The 18,101-nt window shown below is 39.5% G+C and overlaps 1 protein-coding gene across 3 annotated transcripts in view; it reads left to right on the top strand.

Moving 5' to 3' along the window:
- The window catches only part of REPS2 (RALBP1 associated Eps domain containing 2), a 215,782-nt gene that overhangs the window by 47,081 nt on the left and 150,600 nt on the right, over positions 1-18,101 (top strand). For 2 of the 3 annotated variants that reach the window (XM_037046289.1, XM_037046287.1), the window contains exons 2-4: positions 2,725-2,848; positions 11,871-12,019; positions 13,908-14,034. In XM_037046289.1, coding sequence (XP_036902184.1) covers positions 2,725-2,848; positions 11,871-12,019; positions 13,908-14,034 — 400 coding nt within the window. The remainder of the gene's footprint in view (positions 1-2,724; positions 2,849-11,870; positions 12,020-13,907; positions 14,035-18,101) is intronic. The other variant, XM_037046288.1, reaches the window with a different exon arrangement.

Raw genomic sequence — 18,101 nt, 5'->3', positions numbered from 1 at the left:
TAAAGCACCTTATTTTCTTTAGACTACATTAAAACATTTCAACCCAAAAATTAGAGCTTTTCTGTGGAGTATTTAGATTTAAAACATTTTGAACCTTGATAAACAAACATACAAAACACCCTTACAGAATTAACCTGCTTTTGGGATTGAGAAGTCTCCAGTTTATGAGGTTCCACATGTAAGTTCCAAAGGCTTATAATTTATCGTTCTTGTGGCTCAACTTTGCAGAAAGTTCATGGCATGTCTCCTGGTGTACAAAGTGACCCATGGGCTCACTTCACTTATGTTCTTACTATATATCACAATTCCACTTATTCTATGGTAGCTACAAAGCAGTGATTCTAGTGGTATATAGGACCAAAGGACAGACTCCAATGTGAATAACATGGTTTACTAATGTCCGATTCAGGCGTTACTCTCAAAGTCCCATAGTGAATGTTTCAGCAGCAATTTCTTCCCTTTAGTTAAGAGCTTTTCAGCTCTATGTGGTACTTATGGTAAAGAAATAACTGAGAATTAATATACTAAATTAACACTGACTGACATATAGTTGTTAAGTTGTTCACATACCAAGGATTACAATTTCTTTTTTTTAAGATTTTATTTATTTATTTATCTTCAGAGGGGAAGGAGAGAGGGAGAGAAACATCAATGTATGGTTGCCTTTTGTGCGTCCCCTGCTGGTAGTTAGCCTGCAAGGAACCGGCCTGCAACCCAGGCATGTGCCCTAACTGGGAATCGAACCGCAATCCTCTGGTTCGCAGGCCCGCGCTCAATCCACTGAGCTACGCCAGCCAGGGCTACAATTTCTTAATATTAGGAATTATTCTGCAAGACAACTATATTGATGTTGGAATTATATTAATGTAGTTGGTATTTTTTTCTATTTGCAGGTGAGTTTGTACTTGAACTTATTCACAATAAGAGATTGTATTGTAAAACCCAGTTACTTTTTATTTGTGAGGGGTTTGTTCATTCACCTGAATGAGACTATTTTGACTGTATTGTGGGTGCCTACCCTTGTGCTCAGAGATGAATGGAAGTTACTCCTTGTCCTTGGAAGACATTTTAATGGGAGGCAGAAATAAACATGTATTTGTAACATAACATTATAAGTGTTGAAGTAGATGTTGAAAGCTTGAATATAGATAATTTCAAATGTATACAAAAGTATAGAGTCAGAGAATGAACCTGCATGAACCCATCAACTAAATTCAGTACTTCTCAACTCTTGGTTGGACTTATTTCAATCGTACTTTCCACTTAACTTCCCTTCCCCCCTTTGTTTGAAAGCAAGTCTAAGACAATGTATCATCTGAGGGACGTTTTTGGACATTCAAATTGTTAGAGAATACACTGGGAAAATAACCATATGTGGGGACTTGGGAAGGAGCAACAGAGAAGTGATATTGGAGTTAAATCTAGTGGGGAGGGAGATTCCAGTGCCAGGTAAATGGGATGGAACCCAACAATTATTAACTACTGCTAACCATTGTATTAGGTTCACTTAGTATATTATTTATTTTTTTCCTTCACAGTAATCTTATGAGAGAGAGAATATTTCTACTTTACCTATGAAGAAATTAGGTTTCAGGCAGATTGAATTAACTTGCCAAAGTCATAAAATTAAGTAGTTTCTTCATCGAAAACTAATTGATTTTAAGGCACTTTAGTTTCCCATCTTCTTCAGCATGTGCACTAGATACAGAGATATAAAAGGGCAAGATGTATTTGGACAGTGGGAGAAACTGAAGGCAGCTACAGCACTGTGTGTGTGTGTTTGTGTGTCCAGGGATTAAACTAGAAAAGCCACTTAGGGCTAGGTTGTGAAGGAGCTTGAATGCTATAGCAAAGAGACAGGATTTTGTCCTGAGAGTGGTAGGGAACCAGGCTGAGATGTCTTTAGGTATGAAAACAGTATTGCTAAATGAAAAAAGGGTACAAAATAGTATGTGTTATTCTATTTGTATAAAATATTGAATAAACAACAGGAAGAGCACAGATGTGTAATACATATATGCATAGAACATTCTAAAAGAAGATACAGTGCTTTCCTCTGGGGCATAGAAAGTGGGGAGTGCCTTTTAGTTCTTCACATACACTTACTGTTATTTGAACTTTTGAATATCTCTTACTTTGAAATAACATTTAAAAAGTCATTGAATGATTAATTTTAAGTCACCAATAGGATATATGTTAAAGGTCTACAAATGGAAGATTGCAATATCTTGAAAACATCTGTGTGTGTAGTACTGTTTTGTTTCTCCAAAGTGAGCACTCAAGATGTAATTTTAATGCTTAGAAAATAATTTTGCCTGAGAACTTTAAAAATAATCACTTTTAATTCTGACCAACTAGAATCATCCACAGGTAGTGGTAATGACTAATCTGTTCTCTTTTTTTACCACTGACTTCCTAGACTTTGTACATCAGAATCCACCCCCTGAAAAAGTCACTCTCTTTTGTAAGAAGAGTAACAGCCAGCCATCCTTTGTCACCTTTATTTTTATTGTTGAAAGAGGAGGAATAATGAGTAGGTAGACTTTAATTATCTGAATTGAAAAGCCTCCCTGTAAACTGGAAGAAAAAAAAACTGTGTACACATAGGTTCTTCATGGACTTTGGTTAGCTCTGTGAAATCCTTGAGATTTCATAATATATCTTGTCTCATTTTCCTGTTATGAAATGGGTTTTCTCAGCATCATTTTTCTTGTCTGTTTTCAGATCACAGAACTGTGTGGTGCCAAGCGGGTTGGTTATTTTGGCCCAACTCAGTTTTATGTTGCCTTGAAATTAATTGCTGCAGCACAGTCTGGCCTCCCTGTGCGGATAGAGAGTATTAAATGTGGTGAGTAGCTCCTTGTTATACATTTTATTATCTGTGACGGGTTGCTTATTTCTGAGAACCATTTTTAGCAGGCTTAAGGCCTGTTCTGTAAGTATTTATGGAATTTTTTCCTTGCCTTTTCCAACTATCCTGTAAATTAACATAAGAAAACTTAGCAGCTATCTTAGTTTCTTTTTTTTTTTAAGTTGGGAAAATTTTCAGAGAGTGACCTGAGATTAGTTCCTTTTAACTGACTTGCCATAAAAATAGATTTTGTTCTTTAGCAGGAAGAGATTGGGATAGGAATTCTAGAGCCTGTGGTGAAAGAATAACATTCGGTTTAATTTTTCACTTCAGGAATCTAAAATGTCATTTAAGGCCCTGTTTGGGACAAGGGAATAAGTATCTGTAAGAGTCTTGGTGGAACTGCTTCCTTTCTCCTTCCCTTGTCCCTTCCAGTCATATCAGCTCCGATCATCCTTTAATTCCCCAATTGCTGAAGCACTGTCTTGATGATTAGTAAGTACTTTGGGGGTACCAAAATTTTGGCTGAATAAAATTATCTGCTCAAAGCTTTTTCTTAAAGATATTTATTTATTTATTTATTTATTTATTTATTTATTTATAGAGAGAGGGGATAGGAGAAAGAGAGGGAAACATCAATGTGTGGTTGCCTTTTGTGTGCCCCCTACTGGGTACCTGGCCTGCAACCTGGGCATGCGCCCTGACTGGGAATCCAATTGGCAACCCTTTGGTTTGTAGGCCGGTCCTCAATCCACTCAGCCACACCAGCCAGGGCTCAAAGTTTTGATTTAACATTTTCTTATCTTGCCATCCTTGCCCCAGCCCACCATATACCTGAGCACTTTCCACAACTTGAACAAAACTCAAAGCCTCAGACTCTTGGCATCATATAAACTGCCTCAGTATTGGCTTTACCAACCTCTATACAGAAGGTGAACACTCAAGGGGTGGGCTCAGGTCCCCTGTTAATTTACTTTGATACAAATAACTTTCACATGTCCACACAGCTAATCAGGAACTTTTTCCTTTTCCTCATATTGAGATAAAAACTACTCAGCTGTTCACACCAGTCCTGTGAAGCTCCTAATAGACTTGACCAGTGGGCTCAGGATTTATGGTTAGTCCTTGGCAACTTTGTAGGACAACTCCAAATAGCTGAGAAGTTTCTGATAGCTTGGACTATGGGAAACAAAGCCCTTTTACCCTAACCCATCGGGGGGCTGTGATCATTCTGCTGATCTTTATCAGAAGCTTAGTGTATGGCAGGCACTGTTTCATTTAGTCTTCACAAGTCCTAAATTAGGTATTTGTGTCAGTTTTCATTGCCTAGGGTAAGCTGTGATAACAGACACTGCCGAAATCTCAGTGCCTTAACAAAACAAAGGTTCACTTCCCACTTTGCAGTGGACCTTTAGGGCAGCTGCCTTCCAGGTTGTGGCTCTGTGATCCTGGCTTCTTTATCTTGCGGCAACACCAAACACAGCACCTGTTTTCATAATTGCCATAACAGAGAAATAGTTTCTCACCCTAGCAGTTTAATATGTTGGCCTGGATATGACTCGTGTATTACCGCTGCTCACAATGCATTGGCTAGAACTTGTCACATGATTCATTGAACTGCAGAGCTGACTGGAGGGGATATAATTCTCTCATGTGCCTGCAAAAAGAAGCAGCTATGGGCAAACACTGGCAGTCTCTAATGAGGGACTATTATTATCCTCATCTTACAGATGTGCACACTGAAGTTTAGGGCAGTTGAGTACCATGTCTTTCTGGACTGTAAGATGCACCCCCAATTTGGGAGGGAAAGGGGATGCGTCTTATAGTCCGAATGTAGGGTACCTGGCTTGCTGTTGGGGGGAGCAGTGGTGGAGTGGGGTCACAGGGTATTCAATATTTTACCACATTTTTGCTTCAAATTTTTTTCCTATTTTCCTCCTCTAAAACCTAGGTGCGTCTTATGGTCCAGTACGTCTTATAGTCCTAAAAATATGGTAACTTGCCTAAGGACGCAAGGTTAGTAGAGTTTGGAGCCAAGATCTGAGCCTCCATTTCTGATGCTTTTCATTGCTATTCAAAGTAGCCACTTCCTGATTATTTTTTCTGCTCATAAGGTGCTTGAGTGTAATCTGTAGTCATGGAATATTATCCCAATGGGGAAAAACTATGACCCAAAAGGCATCCCTTGGTATTATATAATTTGGTTCCTTGAAACAGGTTTCTTTTTTTATTTTTTAAATTTTAATTATTATTCAAGTACAGTTTTCTGCCCTTTACCCCCATCCCAGCCCATCCCCCAGCCCTCCCCATCTCCCTCCCGTCTCCACCCCTTGAAACAGGTTTCTTGATGGAGTATTATTTCAGTGGCACATTTGGTGGTTATTGCTAAAAGACATAACACTCAGTACTGTTAGTCACTTGCTCTAATTAAACTTATATCACATTGAATTTGGATGTGTGGTAGACATTGATAGTTTCCATTCCACTGTAAATGATCATTAAGGTTTATTGTAGTATCTTCCAACTTTGTCTTCTGGGAAAATTAGAATTGCTTTGCTGCATACAAGAATAAACTTCTGACACTTTGGTTCCTTGTTTTAACTTAGACTGAAGTCTTTTACTTGATTTGTGCCCAAATGTACATTTCAATTTCCCAGGGTGTGAGGGTTGTCTAGCTCAATTTCCCATGGGGGAAGGGTTGTCTAAGTTGTCACTTGTGCATAGGATTAACACTTTTTCACAAATATAAGGTGTTCTCAATTGTGTTTTATAAAATAAATCCTCACACCTTTTACCTCTGAGGGTTTAAGTATACTCAAAGTCAATTCTGAATTTTTTTCATTCATTTAAAGGTTTATTAAATAAGTTATTTGCAGCCAGCATATGAGTAAGAATGAGGGCAAGATTGGGCCAAACTTTAAGCTTCCACTTAACATTTTTCAATTTGTTGCTTGAAATCCATTAGCTTAATGTGTGATGACATAAACCATAAAGGCTCTGCAGGAACCTAATCTGAAAGGCTGTGCTAGTCCCATCACACTCAGGGGGTTGTGAGTCCATCCTTAGTTCTGTGAGTCCCACACTTTCTACATGAGTGACATGTGCCTGACCTCTTCTCTTCTCCATTCTCTTCCCCAGCACAGCAGTAACAGTGGTCTTTTCAAGGTACCCATCAGGTCATTCCTCCTCTTCCTTAAACCCTCTAGTGGTTTGCCATTGTACATAGTTCCAAATTCGATGTCCCTGATCTATAACCCTGCACATTGTAGAATGCATACTTTTCCATTCTCATCTGAAACTTCTCCCCCATGTTTACAATCTGTTCCCTAGCCTCACTGGCCTTCTAATAATTTCTGAGCCATCTCCTTCCTGCTGCAGGAAACACCATGTTATCTGGAGGCTTTGGGTTCCTAGTAGTCTGTTCTTCCCCCTTCTCCTTCCCATGGCTGGTTCCTTCTCATCCTTCAGGATTCAGAGACTGTACCCTTCCTCTTATCTAAAGTAGGTACTGTCAAATTAATAGATTAGTGAAAAGAACCAGCATATAGTAAAGCCGGTTTAAGAAAGTGTGAGTCAGAAGTATATGCAGTCATGGAAAGAGAGAGTGCTGGAATAAGATTACTAAATTATATATAAAATTGATTAATGCCCTATAGGTCAATAAAACCGGAACTTGATTATTATATTCTTTTTCTAGGAGGAATTACATTTGCATTGCTATTAGACAAGAATTGCTTGCTAACAGTTTTCTACAAGTTAATCTCTACCCTTCCAGAATTGTAAAATGCCTAATCAAGAGTAAATAGTCAAAACAAAAGTACAAATCTCTAGGGGGTTAGGTAATCACTGGATGGACCTGTTAGGTAATGCTTCTGTGTAACAGTTTCTTCCCTACTTTATTCTCTTTCAGTATCTGCTCCTTCATAGCACTTTTATCCAAGTTTGTAAATACTCCTTTACAAGTTTGTCCATCTTCCTCACTAGTCTAGAGCTTACTAAGGAGGAAAGGAGGATGATCTGGAAATGCTGCTCTGTGGGCCATTGTGGGGACTCAGGGCATATTTGTTGAATGAATGAATGAAGAGATGAATGCTTATGCATGGGGAGTGAGACTTAATCATGTGTTACTCTTCAAGTTCCGATTCACCTGGAGCTCCTGATGGATTCCTATAGAAGTCATGTTTCTCAGGCCCTGCCTGGTTCCCAACTTTGTCTGCACTTGATAATCACCTAGATCAGTGATTTTCAACTGGTATGCTGCAAGAATTTTTAAACCATGAATACCTGACTGTTTATTCGGGAACACTGACTTCTTTTCCTTTAGATTGTCCAAAAAACCCAGCCTGGACTTGTGCGGCTCAGTGGGTTGGGCATTGTCTCACAAACTGGAAGGTCTTTGGTTCGATTTGCTGTCAGGACATACGCCTGGGTTATGGTCCAGGTCCCCAGTGGGGGGCATGCAAGAGGCAACAAATCACTGTTTCTCTCACACATTGATGCTTCTCTCCCTCTCTTTCTCCCTCCCTTGTCCTCTCTCTAAAAAAAAAAATAAATAAATAAAAGTCTTTTTAAAAATGTATTTTATTGATTATGCTATTACAGTTGTCCCATTTCCCCTGCGTCTACCCTGTGCACCCTCTCCCACCCACATTCCCCACCTTTAGTTCATGTCCATGTGTCATAAGTTCTTTAGCTTCTACATTTCTCATACTATTCTTGCCCTCCCCCTGTCTATTATCTACCTACCATGTACACTACTTATTCTCTGTACCTTTTCCCCCTCTCTCCTCCTCCCACTCCCCTCTTGTTGACCCTCCATGTGATCTCCATTTCTGTGGTTCTGTTCCTGTTCTAGCTGTTTGCTTAGTTTGTTTTTGTTTTTGTTTTAGGTGTGGTTGTTAATAATTGAGCATTTGCTGTCATTTTACTATACATCTTTTTAATCTTCTTTTTCTTAGATAAGTTTCTTCAACATTTCACATAATAAGGGCTTGGTGATGATGAACTCCTTTAACTTGACCTTGTCTGAGAAGCACTTTATCTGCCCTTCCATTCTAAATGAAAGCTTTGCTGCATAGAACAATCTTGGATGTAGGTCTTTGGATTTCATGACTTGGAATACTTCTTTCCAGCCCCTTCTTGCCTGGAAGGTCTCTCTTGAGAAATCCGCTGACAGTCTGATGGGAAGTCCTTTGTAGGTGACTGTCCCCTTATCTCTTGCTGCTTCTAGAATTCTCTCCTTCATTTTAATCTTGGGTAATGTAATTATGATGTGTCTTGGTGTGTTCCTCCTTGGGTCCACCTTCTTTGGGACTCTGAGCTTCCCGGACTTCCTGGAAGTCTATTTCCTGTGACAGATTGGGGAAGTTCTCCTTTATTATTTGTTCAAACAACTTTTCCACTTGTTCTTCCTTTTCCCCTTCTGGTACCCCTATAATTTGAATGTTGGAATGTTTAAAGATGTCCTGGAGGTTCCTAAGCCTCTCTTCATTTTTTGAATTATTGTTTCTTCCTTCTTTTCTGTTTGGTTGTTTCTTTCTTCCTTTTGGTCCACTTCCTTGATTTGAGTCCCAGTTTCCTTCTCATCACTATTGGTTCCCTGTACATTGTCCTTCATTTCACTTAGCATAGCCTTCATTTTTTCATCTAATTTGCGACCAAATTCAACCAATTCTATGAGCATCCTGATCACCAGTGCTTTGAACTGTGGATCTGTTAGGTTGGCTATCTCTTTGTTGCTTAGTTGTATTTGCTGTGGAGCTTTGATCTGTTCTTTCATTTGGACCATTTTTTTGGTCTTGTTGTGCCTGTTATGTATAAGGGACAGAGCCTTAGGTGTTCACCATGGCGGAGCAACCCAGTCACTGGATTGTGACCCTGTATATAGGGGCGGGGTCAGAGAGGTAACAGTGGTGCTTGCTCCACTGTCTGTTGGATTTCAGTTCCTTCTGCCGCTTTCCACAAGCAAACTGGACCCTTCTGGTGCTGATTCCTGTGTGGGTGGGCTTATGTACGTTCTAGGACCCTGTGGGTCTCTCCAGTGAACTCTCCTGTGAGGTTGGGAGTCTCTCTCAGCACCTCAACCTCCACAGGTATTTTCAATTGGTGTTTTGAGGCTTTATTTCCCAGCACTGGGACACTGGTTTGTGTGATCTGTCTCACTCTCCAGTTTCACCTGGTTTATCTGTGTGCGAATGTGGGACCGCCGGGTCAGCCAGCTACCTTGCATGCAGTGCCTCACTTCACAATTGTCACCTCGCTGGGTCTGCCCGTTGCTACCCTGTGCATGGGGTCTGCCAGCCGCCGCCTGCATGCCCAGGGTCCGCCCACTGCCACCCTGTGCGCCTGCCTGGGGTGCCTTGCACGCCAGGTGCCACTGCTTTTTGTGCTGTGATCCTTCTCTGCCTGGCTGCCTGACTCTGCCCCGCCTACCAGTCTGGATAAATGTGTCTATTTTATCTCCTTGGTTGTTCAGCTTCCATACAGTTCAATTTTTCTGTCAGTTCTGGTTGTTATTTTCTTTCTGAATTGTTGTTGTCCTTATTTTGGTTGTGTGAGGAGGTACAGTGTGTCTACCTATGCCTCCATCTTGGCTGGAAGTCTAAATAGAAGTCTTTTAAAAAATGACAACAGCCACCCTGGCTGGTGTGGCTCAGTAGACTGACTGTCACCCTGCAAACCGAAAGGTTGTGAGTTTGATTCCTAGTCATGGCATGTGCCTGGGTTGTGGGTAAGGTTTCCAATTGGGGTGTGTGAGAGGCAAGCACACATTTATGTTTCTCCCTCTCTTTCTTTCTCACTTCTCCTCTGTATAAAATAAATAAAGAAAATCTTTTTTAAAAAGTGACAACAGCCAATACAATGATAGCCATCCAGTGTGACTAAATCAAAATTATACCTATTTTTTTTGTCAGCTTGGCAAAAAAATATATATTTTTTGGCATGCTGCAGAATTTTAGTAATTAGTTTGTGTGTACCATGAGAGATGAAAAGTGTTGAAAATTGCTGACTTAGAGATCTTTAAATGCAAAATAAAAAATACAGGTACTTGGGGCCACCCCCAGAAATTCTAATTTACTGTATTTAGTTTGGAAGTTAGTTAAACATCAGGAATTTTAAGATCCTCCCAGGTGATTCTTAATGTGCACCCAGTGTTGAGAGTGACTTCTAATGAGAGCCAAGTGGACCATTTTCAAGAGCTTTGCTTCAGCTATGAGTACATGTTTGGTTATACCAGGACCTGAACCTGGGGTGTAGAAAGAGGTGCCTAGGGTACAAAATTCAAGGGGGCATTCACTCTCAGGGCCCTGCAAGTGTTGACTCTGCATTTACATGGCCTTGAGAATGAGTGCCTCCTTAAATATTGGCACTAGGCATCTCTAGCCTCATCTAGTCAGAGCCAAGTTAGACAACCAGGTTATCTGTTGAACACAAGTAAAATACTGGTCAGGGAGCTTACAAATGCTGACCATTTACTTATCCCCCACCCCCACCCCAAGTACTCAGAAGTAGAGTCATCCTCTTGTGGGCAGATCAGGGTACAAATTACTAATGTGATCTTGTTCCATCTTTTCATATCCTTTTGCAGACAGAGTTGCAACAAATACCTTTCTCAGAAGACACCACAGGATTAGCTTATATTTGATTTACTTTTCCCTTGCCTTTTTTCTTATGAAGTCCGTTCCTGCCTCTCGAGTGCTGGAAAGTTGCCGAGGTTGGGAAATACTAAAACACTAAAAATGGCAGCCATCCTCTCTTTAGGAGAGTCGTGGTTTACGTTTCCAGATTGGTTATTCTATTTCTGTCTCTTGGGCCCTTGGCTGATTGATCACTCAGGGATTTGTCATATTGCCCACCTCTTTGAATCAAATGTGGACATAGCAACTAAAAATAAACAAGATGGGGATATTAGAGAACCAGGGACCTTCTTTGCCTGGGGAGCTAGGATACTTGCTTGCTGTTGTAAGATGTTTTCTGGCTTTAGCACAGCATCAATCATTGGAAGTGCAGCTGTGTTTTGGGAATAGAGAGCTCATGGAAGTGCAAAGGTACACTGATGAGAATTACCCTGAATGATGGATACAGATGCAAATCATAATGCATAGCTCACAGCATTATCCCCATTTTTAGAGTTCTTTGTATTGTGTGATTTGCTATGCTGAGAATTAAAGTGTGCCAAAGCATCATTTCTGTTTTCAGAATAATTTTGTCAGATTTAAAAGATAAGCAAATATACCAGACTGTTGCAGTTCAGTTCATAATAGTATTGTGAGTATGGCTAATGGTTTTGACAGTAGGATCTGGTTGAACATTGGACTAATTGCTTTAACTTAATACCATTTTCCTTATTCCGTTATGAAAAGATAAGTGGAGATTGAATGTGGAAATTCCTTAAGGAATGACATAGGGTGAGAGACAGTTCTACCCAGGAAGTTAGCTGTAGGAATGAAGGACCTTTCTGTAGGATGGTAGGACAGTAGCACTGGGCACTGGTTAAGAGCCATCTCTGCCACAGATGAGCTCTGTGATCTTGGAGATGTTACTTAGCTCCTTTATGTCTATGTCCACATCTGTAAAATAGAGCTAATGACAGTCTTACCTTGTCGACTTCTGGGGATTAAATGAGTTAATATTTGCAGATCTTAATACAGTGTCTGGCATATAATAAGTGCCATATAAATTTTGCTTGCTACCATTTGTTATTTACATAATATCACATCCTTTTTCTTGGTGCTGTACTAAAGGCGGATGTGGGAGATAAGTCCAAACCCTGAATTAGGTCTGTGAAGATTTGGTGGCATTGAAAAATGCTAAGCCAGAATAATTTGGGTAAAACATCAGCATTTTTCTATCTCGACATTATTATAGGAGTCTTTATTGTGTCAGAATAAAAATTTTATCTATATTTAGTGTTCTGGAATTTTTCCTCAAAAGTGATTCATTGTTTGGCCAGTGAGTTCCCCTGTCCTCAGTTCTAAAATAAAGTCTCACTTGAGTTTCTCTGGTTCTGGTCCTAAAGAATTGCCACTGCCTCGCTTTATGATATCAAAGACTGAAGGTGAGATACGATTCGGGAACTCGGCTGAGCTGCATGGAACCAAGGTTCAAATTCCATATTTAATCTTGGAAAAAAATACCTTCAAAAGAATGGATGATGAGGATAAACAGGTAAGCTGTCTGATCGGGCACATCCGTTTGATTCTGACCATGAAACCTCACTTAGCAGTGCCTCATATCTGCTGTCAAGCTTCCAGCAAATCTCACCATCTGGGATAGGATTACAGACTTGGAAGTGAGCCAGTGGTTTCCTTGTAGCAAGAAATAGAGGCTGATGCATGGGCCCTTTAGAGCCTACTTTAATGTAGAATTGTATCCAAAGTAAGGCCACTGATTTAGTATACTTACTTGATTTCTCTAATCAGAATTTCCTAATGAGTTCTTTGAAATGTAACTTCTAGGAGTTTTTATTAGGTCCTCTTCTCCCCCCCCCAAAAAAAGTCTGGAGGAACGATTTTTCTGGTTAAATATATTTGGAGAATGCTGCTTCATATCCTATTCTTGGGGGAAGAGTAAATCCTCAGTCTTGGAGACTCATTGTGCACATTAACACATTAAATGCCCTGAGAAGTCCTACAATAAAGGGATCTGTATTTACTACACTTATTTCACCAGGGAATCTTTTCTTGAGGGAATATGTTTGGAATGGTGTCTTGTGAACTCTGCCATTACACATTTAGCAAGTTAGGAACAAGAACAGGGAGGGTGGCCTTTTAAAATTAGACCACTTATTGTTAATAGTCAGGTGGTGATTGGTAGGGACAAAAGTTTAACATTCCAGAAGAGTGAGCCTATCAAGAAGAGGTAAATAGTCTTACACATTAGTAAACCCCGAGGTCATCAAGGTACGGCTCATAGTTTTAATAGAGATATTGAATCATGCAGACAAGTCAAATTATATTCAATATAATATCTTCTATAAGGCAAAGAAATGTTGTATTTTAGGAACATGAATCAAATTTTTTTTCAATGCAATGAAATTAAAGAATTAAGTTGGAGAACTAATTTATATGGCTCATCCTGATAATGCTGGATATATGAGGTGTTGCTGAAGTTTTATATTTATAGTTTTATGCCCACCCCCTGGCTGTGTGACTAAGGATACATCCTTTTCAGATTGGATTTAGATGCTAGGCCCACCCAATCTATGGGTGTGAGCTCAAGTTCAAAGCAAATACTGTTTTCTTTTTCTTGAAGAAGAGTAGTAATCATTATTTGAGATTGCATTTTTGGACTAATAGCAACTATATAGTATCTTTGTTGATAAAAAGTACCATTTCTTCATACTTGTATACTCTGAAGTTACTACTCTTTTGGTAGGATTAAAAAAATAGAGAGGAGCAAACCCAGTAGCAGAGTAAGGTTGCTTATCTTGCCTAGGGTCCAACATCAGGTTTACATTTGAATTGAGATTCGAATTGAAATGTGTTTGAGGCTCCATCCTATTTACTATGAGTGGGCTAGTGGAGTGGTTCATCCATAATGAACTATTTTGCCATCTCTCAATGTAAAAATGAAAAGCTGGAATTTTACTTGGCATAGTAAGCTCTTAAGAGTATTTAGCATTGAGCATTTTAAATATTTTCTAATGTCCACACTTACTGAAAGACTTAAAGAGTATAAATCCAGGAAATAGGGGCCTTTATTAATGAATGAATGAATGTGTCCAGAAAGAGATCAAAATTGGGGAGTATGAATGTTATTTCATGTGATTAGTGTCTTTTTTTCCAAAGGAAAATATTATTGGAATAACTGAAAGTGTTCCATGGTTGTTTTAATAATTTAGGTATGGAGCACTAGTGTGATTTTTATCCTCTGGGAGACTTTTGAATCCTCAGACACTGATTTTTAACCTAGACAGATTTTTGAGAAATATTTCATCCATGTGTTAAATCAGCTGGTTCACCAATAGTAGAGTTGCATTATAGTTCATAACTGCAGCTCAGAGCGCCAGGCTTCTCGAGTGATTGTCTCTGAACTCTGCTCTGGTTCTTTGAAGCAGGAAACACAGTCTCCCACGATGTCACCTCTCGCCTCCCCTCCTTCTTCCCCGCCTCATTACCAGAGGGTGCCCTTGAGCCATGGCTACAGCAAACTGCGGAGCAGCACGGAGCAGATGCAGCCAGGTAAGAGGCGATCTGTGGGCCAGCTGTCCCAGGCAGGGTCTTAGAGATGCCTTAATCTATCAGGCAGCAATGCTGCCAGCTGCTGAATCTCTGGACTTAATTAACTCTGTCTTTGGAAACACAGCTCAATTTAATTTTATTCTTTCAAGCAAGGTTTAAAAAATAAAATGAAAATAGTAATGCCTTGTTTTCCATCCTACAACCTAGTTCATCTTTAGACCTGTAAACGATTTAGGTGATTTAATCCTTCATATACTGATTTCATAACAAAGAAAAGTGGTATATTAAGGGGCTGTATTGTTCTGGAATTGTTATTTTCTGCAAACACACCAAACATATTTACAAAATAACTGTTTTTATGGAACTTAAAAATATAACTGCAAATGCAAAAGAACTGATTCAACTGTTAAAAACTGATCACATAAATGGAAATATTTAGCTCTTGTGTTTGGGAATAAGAATAAGGGAGATGGTAGGGAAAGCATTTTGCTGAGGAGTGTGTAAAGTGCCAGTTGTGGGGTTGGTTGCCTGCTTGGTCACATTCATGCTGTGCTGGCCATGTCAGTGGTTAAAATATGTTAGTTGGTTCTGAGGATGACTTGCAGAGTTTACTGCCTAGGCTGCAGTGCTAAAACTCCATAAATTCACTGCAGCATCTTGTCCTCCTGGGGCTCAGGCTGCTAGTTTAAGATATGACCAATTAAAGGTATTCTAGAATTGGATATTCATAACCCCCCTTTTTCCTTTGTAGACTCTGGCTGAAAGTGACCCAGTTTCTGTAGGTTTTGCTGCATTGAAAATAGTGGTGACTTCTAGAGGGACACAGATATAAAACATGTGCTAGCCTAGACAAGAGAGAGGCTGTAATCTTGCAGAGAGAGGCAGATATGACATAATGAAAAAATCTTTTGATTGGAATCAGAAGGTGTGGGTTTATGTGACTACCTATGTGACTTCTGGCAAGCCATTTAACTGCTCTGAACCGTGATTGCCTCTCTTTTAAAATGGAGTAATAGTATCTTACAGAGATGTTGTGAAGGTTAGTGAGAATATGAGTATGAAATCTGATTGGAAATTAAGTCCTTTGCAAATGCAAGATGATATTGTAACAAGAAACTACTCTGTTAAAACTGATGTCTGCAACCAAATGGGGCCGAGAATTCATTGTCCTCTTATAGTCCCTCCTGCTTGATTTCCATGATTTTTAGAAGTGGTTTTTAAAAAAATTTCTAATCTTAGCCCTGGCTGGTGTAGCTCAGTGGATTGAGTACAGGTCTGTGAAACACATGATCGTGGTTCAATTCCCAGTCAGGGCACATGCCTGGGTTGCAGGCCAGTTCCCAACAGGGGACTCACAAGAGGCAACCATACATTGATATTTCTCTCCTTCTCTCCTTCCCTTCCTCTCTAAAGATAAATAAATAAAATATTTAAAAAAATTCTAATTTTATTTGGGCTTGAAAGTTGGAGTTCTATGCCTAGCATGGTGCCTGTTTTTTGGTTTTTAATTCACAGGTGAGTAATTTTTGTTCTACTGAGTCAGCATATCACCAAGTTCTACCCTATCTTTTTGATATGCCTTAAACAACTTGTTTATACTACCTCTATCGCATGGCCCATTCTCTCCTCATCCCATTCAAATTGCACTTCTGTTCCCGCAGTGGCAAGGAAACAGCTGTTTCTCTCTATTGTTCTTAACTCTTAGCAGCATCTATCAGGGTTGTTCATGTGTTTTTGCTTTCTCATCTCCCCTTTAAAAAAAAGTGAGGTAAAATTTACAAATAATAAAACACACCTATTTAAAATCTACAATTTGAATTTTAACAAATGGATATACCCATGTACACACTATTTTGATCAAAAGTAGAACATTTTCATCACCCCAGAGATGCCCCTTTCTAATCACCCCCTGCCCCCCATATAAGCACTGTTCTAACTTTTACCACTATAGATTAGGTTTGCGCCTTCCAGACCTTCATATAAATGGAATCATATTGAATGACTGCTCTTATTTGTCTGCTGTCTTTCTCACAGCATAGTGCTTGAGATTCATCCATGTTTGTTGTGTGTTTCAGTAGTTTGTTTCTCTTTATTACTCAGTAGTGTTCCATTGTATGAATGAATCACAGTTTGATTAGCCATTCTCCTGTTGATGGGCATTTGGGTTATTTCCAGTGTTTGACTGTTTGTTATTTCCAGTGTTTGACTGTTCACAGCATCTAAGGATACTGTGAACATTTGTGTGTGAAGTTTTTTTGTGACATAAGGTTATAATTTCTCTGGTACCTAGGAGTGGAATTGTTGAACTTAGGGTAGGTGTATGAGGAAGTGCCAAACAGTTTTCCAAAGGAACTGTATACTCACACCAGCAATGTATGAGAGTTTATGTTCCTTGAGAGCATTTGGTACTCTCAGTGGTTTCTTTTTCCTCAGTGTTTTCAAATTTAGCCATTCTGTTAGATGTGAAGTGATATCTCTTTGTGGTCACTCTTTCATTCTTGAAACATTATTGTCTACGTTTCTCTTACCCCTTCCTGATTTTTCTCCTACATCATGATCCTTAGACTGATGAGCTACTCTTCCAGAGGGTTCTCCTTTGTACAGCATACCCATAGAGAGGACTCTGAGTGAACAGTCTCCTGTTTCTCAAGGAGTTGAGTTTCCTGGGTCTGGCCATGGATTAGGAGGCTGTTAGGTCCCTGTAGCTGGGAACAAGGACATTCATAAATAAAATGTTTACAGGTATTTCCATTTAGACTTCTCCACTTACCTAAATCAAAGGAAGGGAGAGTTTTTCTATATACAACTTGGGTCTATCTTAAGATTTTTGTTTCTAATTGATACTATTCACACCCAACTTTGTCAGTTCCTGTTTGTGTAATATCTGTGGATTTCCCCACAAAGAATTGTCTTTATTTTGCTTCCTTTTCTGTCATGTATCTTTAGGTGAAAAAGTAAGAGGAGACCACATGTCTTCCTTCTCTCTCCCTACATTTTCAGACCTCAGTTTCTCTTCAGGTTTCCATGTCCCCCACCCCCTCCGCCATTTGTTTCTAAACTCACCTCTGTTGCCTCCACAATGGCATCAACTCATCTGAGGGACTCAGGATTCTCCTTTCTATTTCTGTACTCCATCTTCTCTTTGTTCTAGATGGATTCTTCCCTTGAGCATTATGGAGCGTCCTTCTGTATCTCTTTTTATGGCCCTTGTTTTGAAGTCTGTTTTGTCTGATATGAGTATTGCTACCTTGGCTTTTTTTCCTGTCTGTTTGTTTGGAATATTTTTTTTTCCAGCCCTTCACTTTTAGTCAGTGTAGGTCTTTTGTTCTGAGGTGGGTCTCTTATAGGCGGCATATGTGTGGGTCATGATTTCTTATCCATGCTGCTACTCTATGTCTTTCAATTGGAGCATTTAATCCATTTACATTTAAGATTATTATTGATAGGTATGTATTCATTGCTGTTTTACCCCATTTGTACCTGTGCTCCTCTATCTCCTTTACTTCCTCTTTTTGGAGCAGTTCTTTTACCATATCTTGCAATGCTGGTTTGGTGGAGGTATGTTCTTTCAGCCCTCTTTGTCTGGGAAGCTCCTTATTTCACCTTCCATTTTAATTGACAGCCTTGCTGAAATGAGTAGTCTTGGTTGCACACCTTTGCTTTTCATTACTTGGAATATTTCTTGCCATTCCCTTCTGGCATGTAGTGTTTCTATTGAGAAGTCAGCTGCTAGCCTTATTAGGGCTCCATTGTATGTTACTTCCTGTTTCTTGCTGCCTTTAAGATTCTCTCTTTGTCTTGGAATTTTGCCATTTTAATTATGATGTGTCTTGGAGTGGGCCTCTTTGGGTTCCTCTTGATTGGGACCCTCTCTGCATGCTGGACTTGTGTGGCTTTTTCTCTCATCAAATTTAGGGGAGTTTTCTATCATTACTTTTTCAAATAGGTTTTCTATCCCTTGTTCCTCTTCTTATCTTTCTTATATCCCTATTATATGGATATTATTCTGTTTCATGTTGTCCTGCAGTCCCCTTAACCCCTCTTCATTCTCTTTGAGTCTTTTTTCC

This window comes from Sturnira hondurensis, unplaced genomic scaffold (assembly GCF_014824575.4).
Source record: "Sturnira hondurensis isolate 20B ecotype Veracruz unplaced genomic scaffold, ASM1482457v3 Scaffold0005220, whole genome shotgun sequence".
NCBI classification, from domain to species: Eukaryota; Metazoa; Chordata; class Mammalia; order Chiroptera; family Phyllostomidae; genus Sturnira; species Sturnira hondurensis.
Note: the sequence above shows the minus strand (reverse complement) of the source record. Positions and strands in the feature narration are given on the sequence as shown.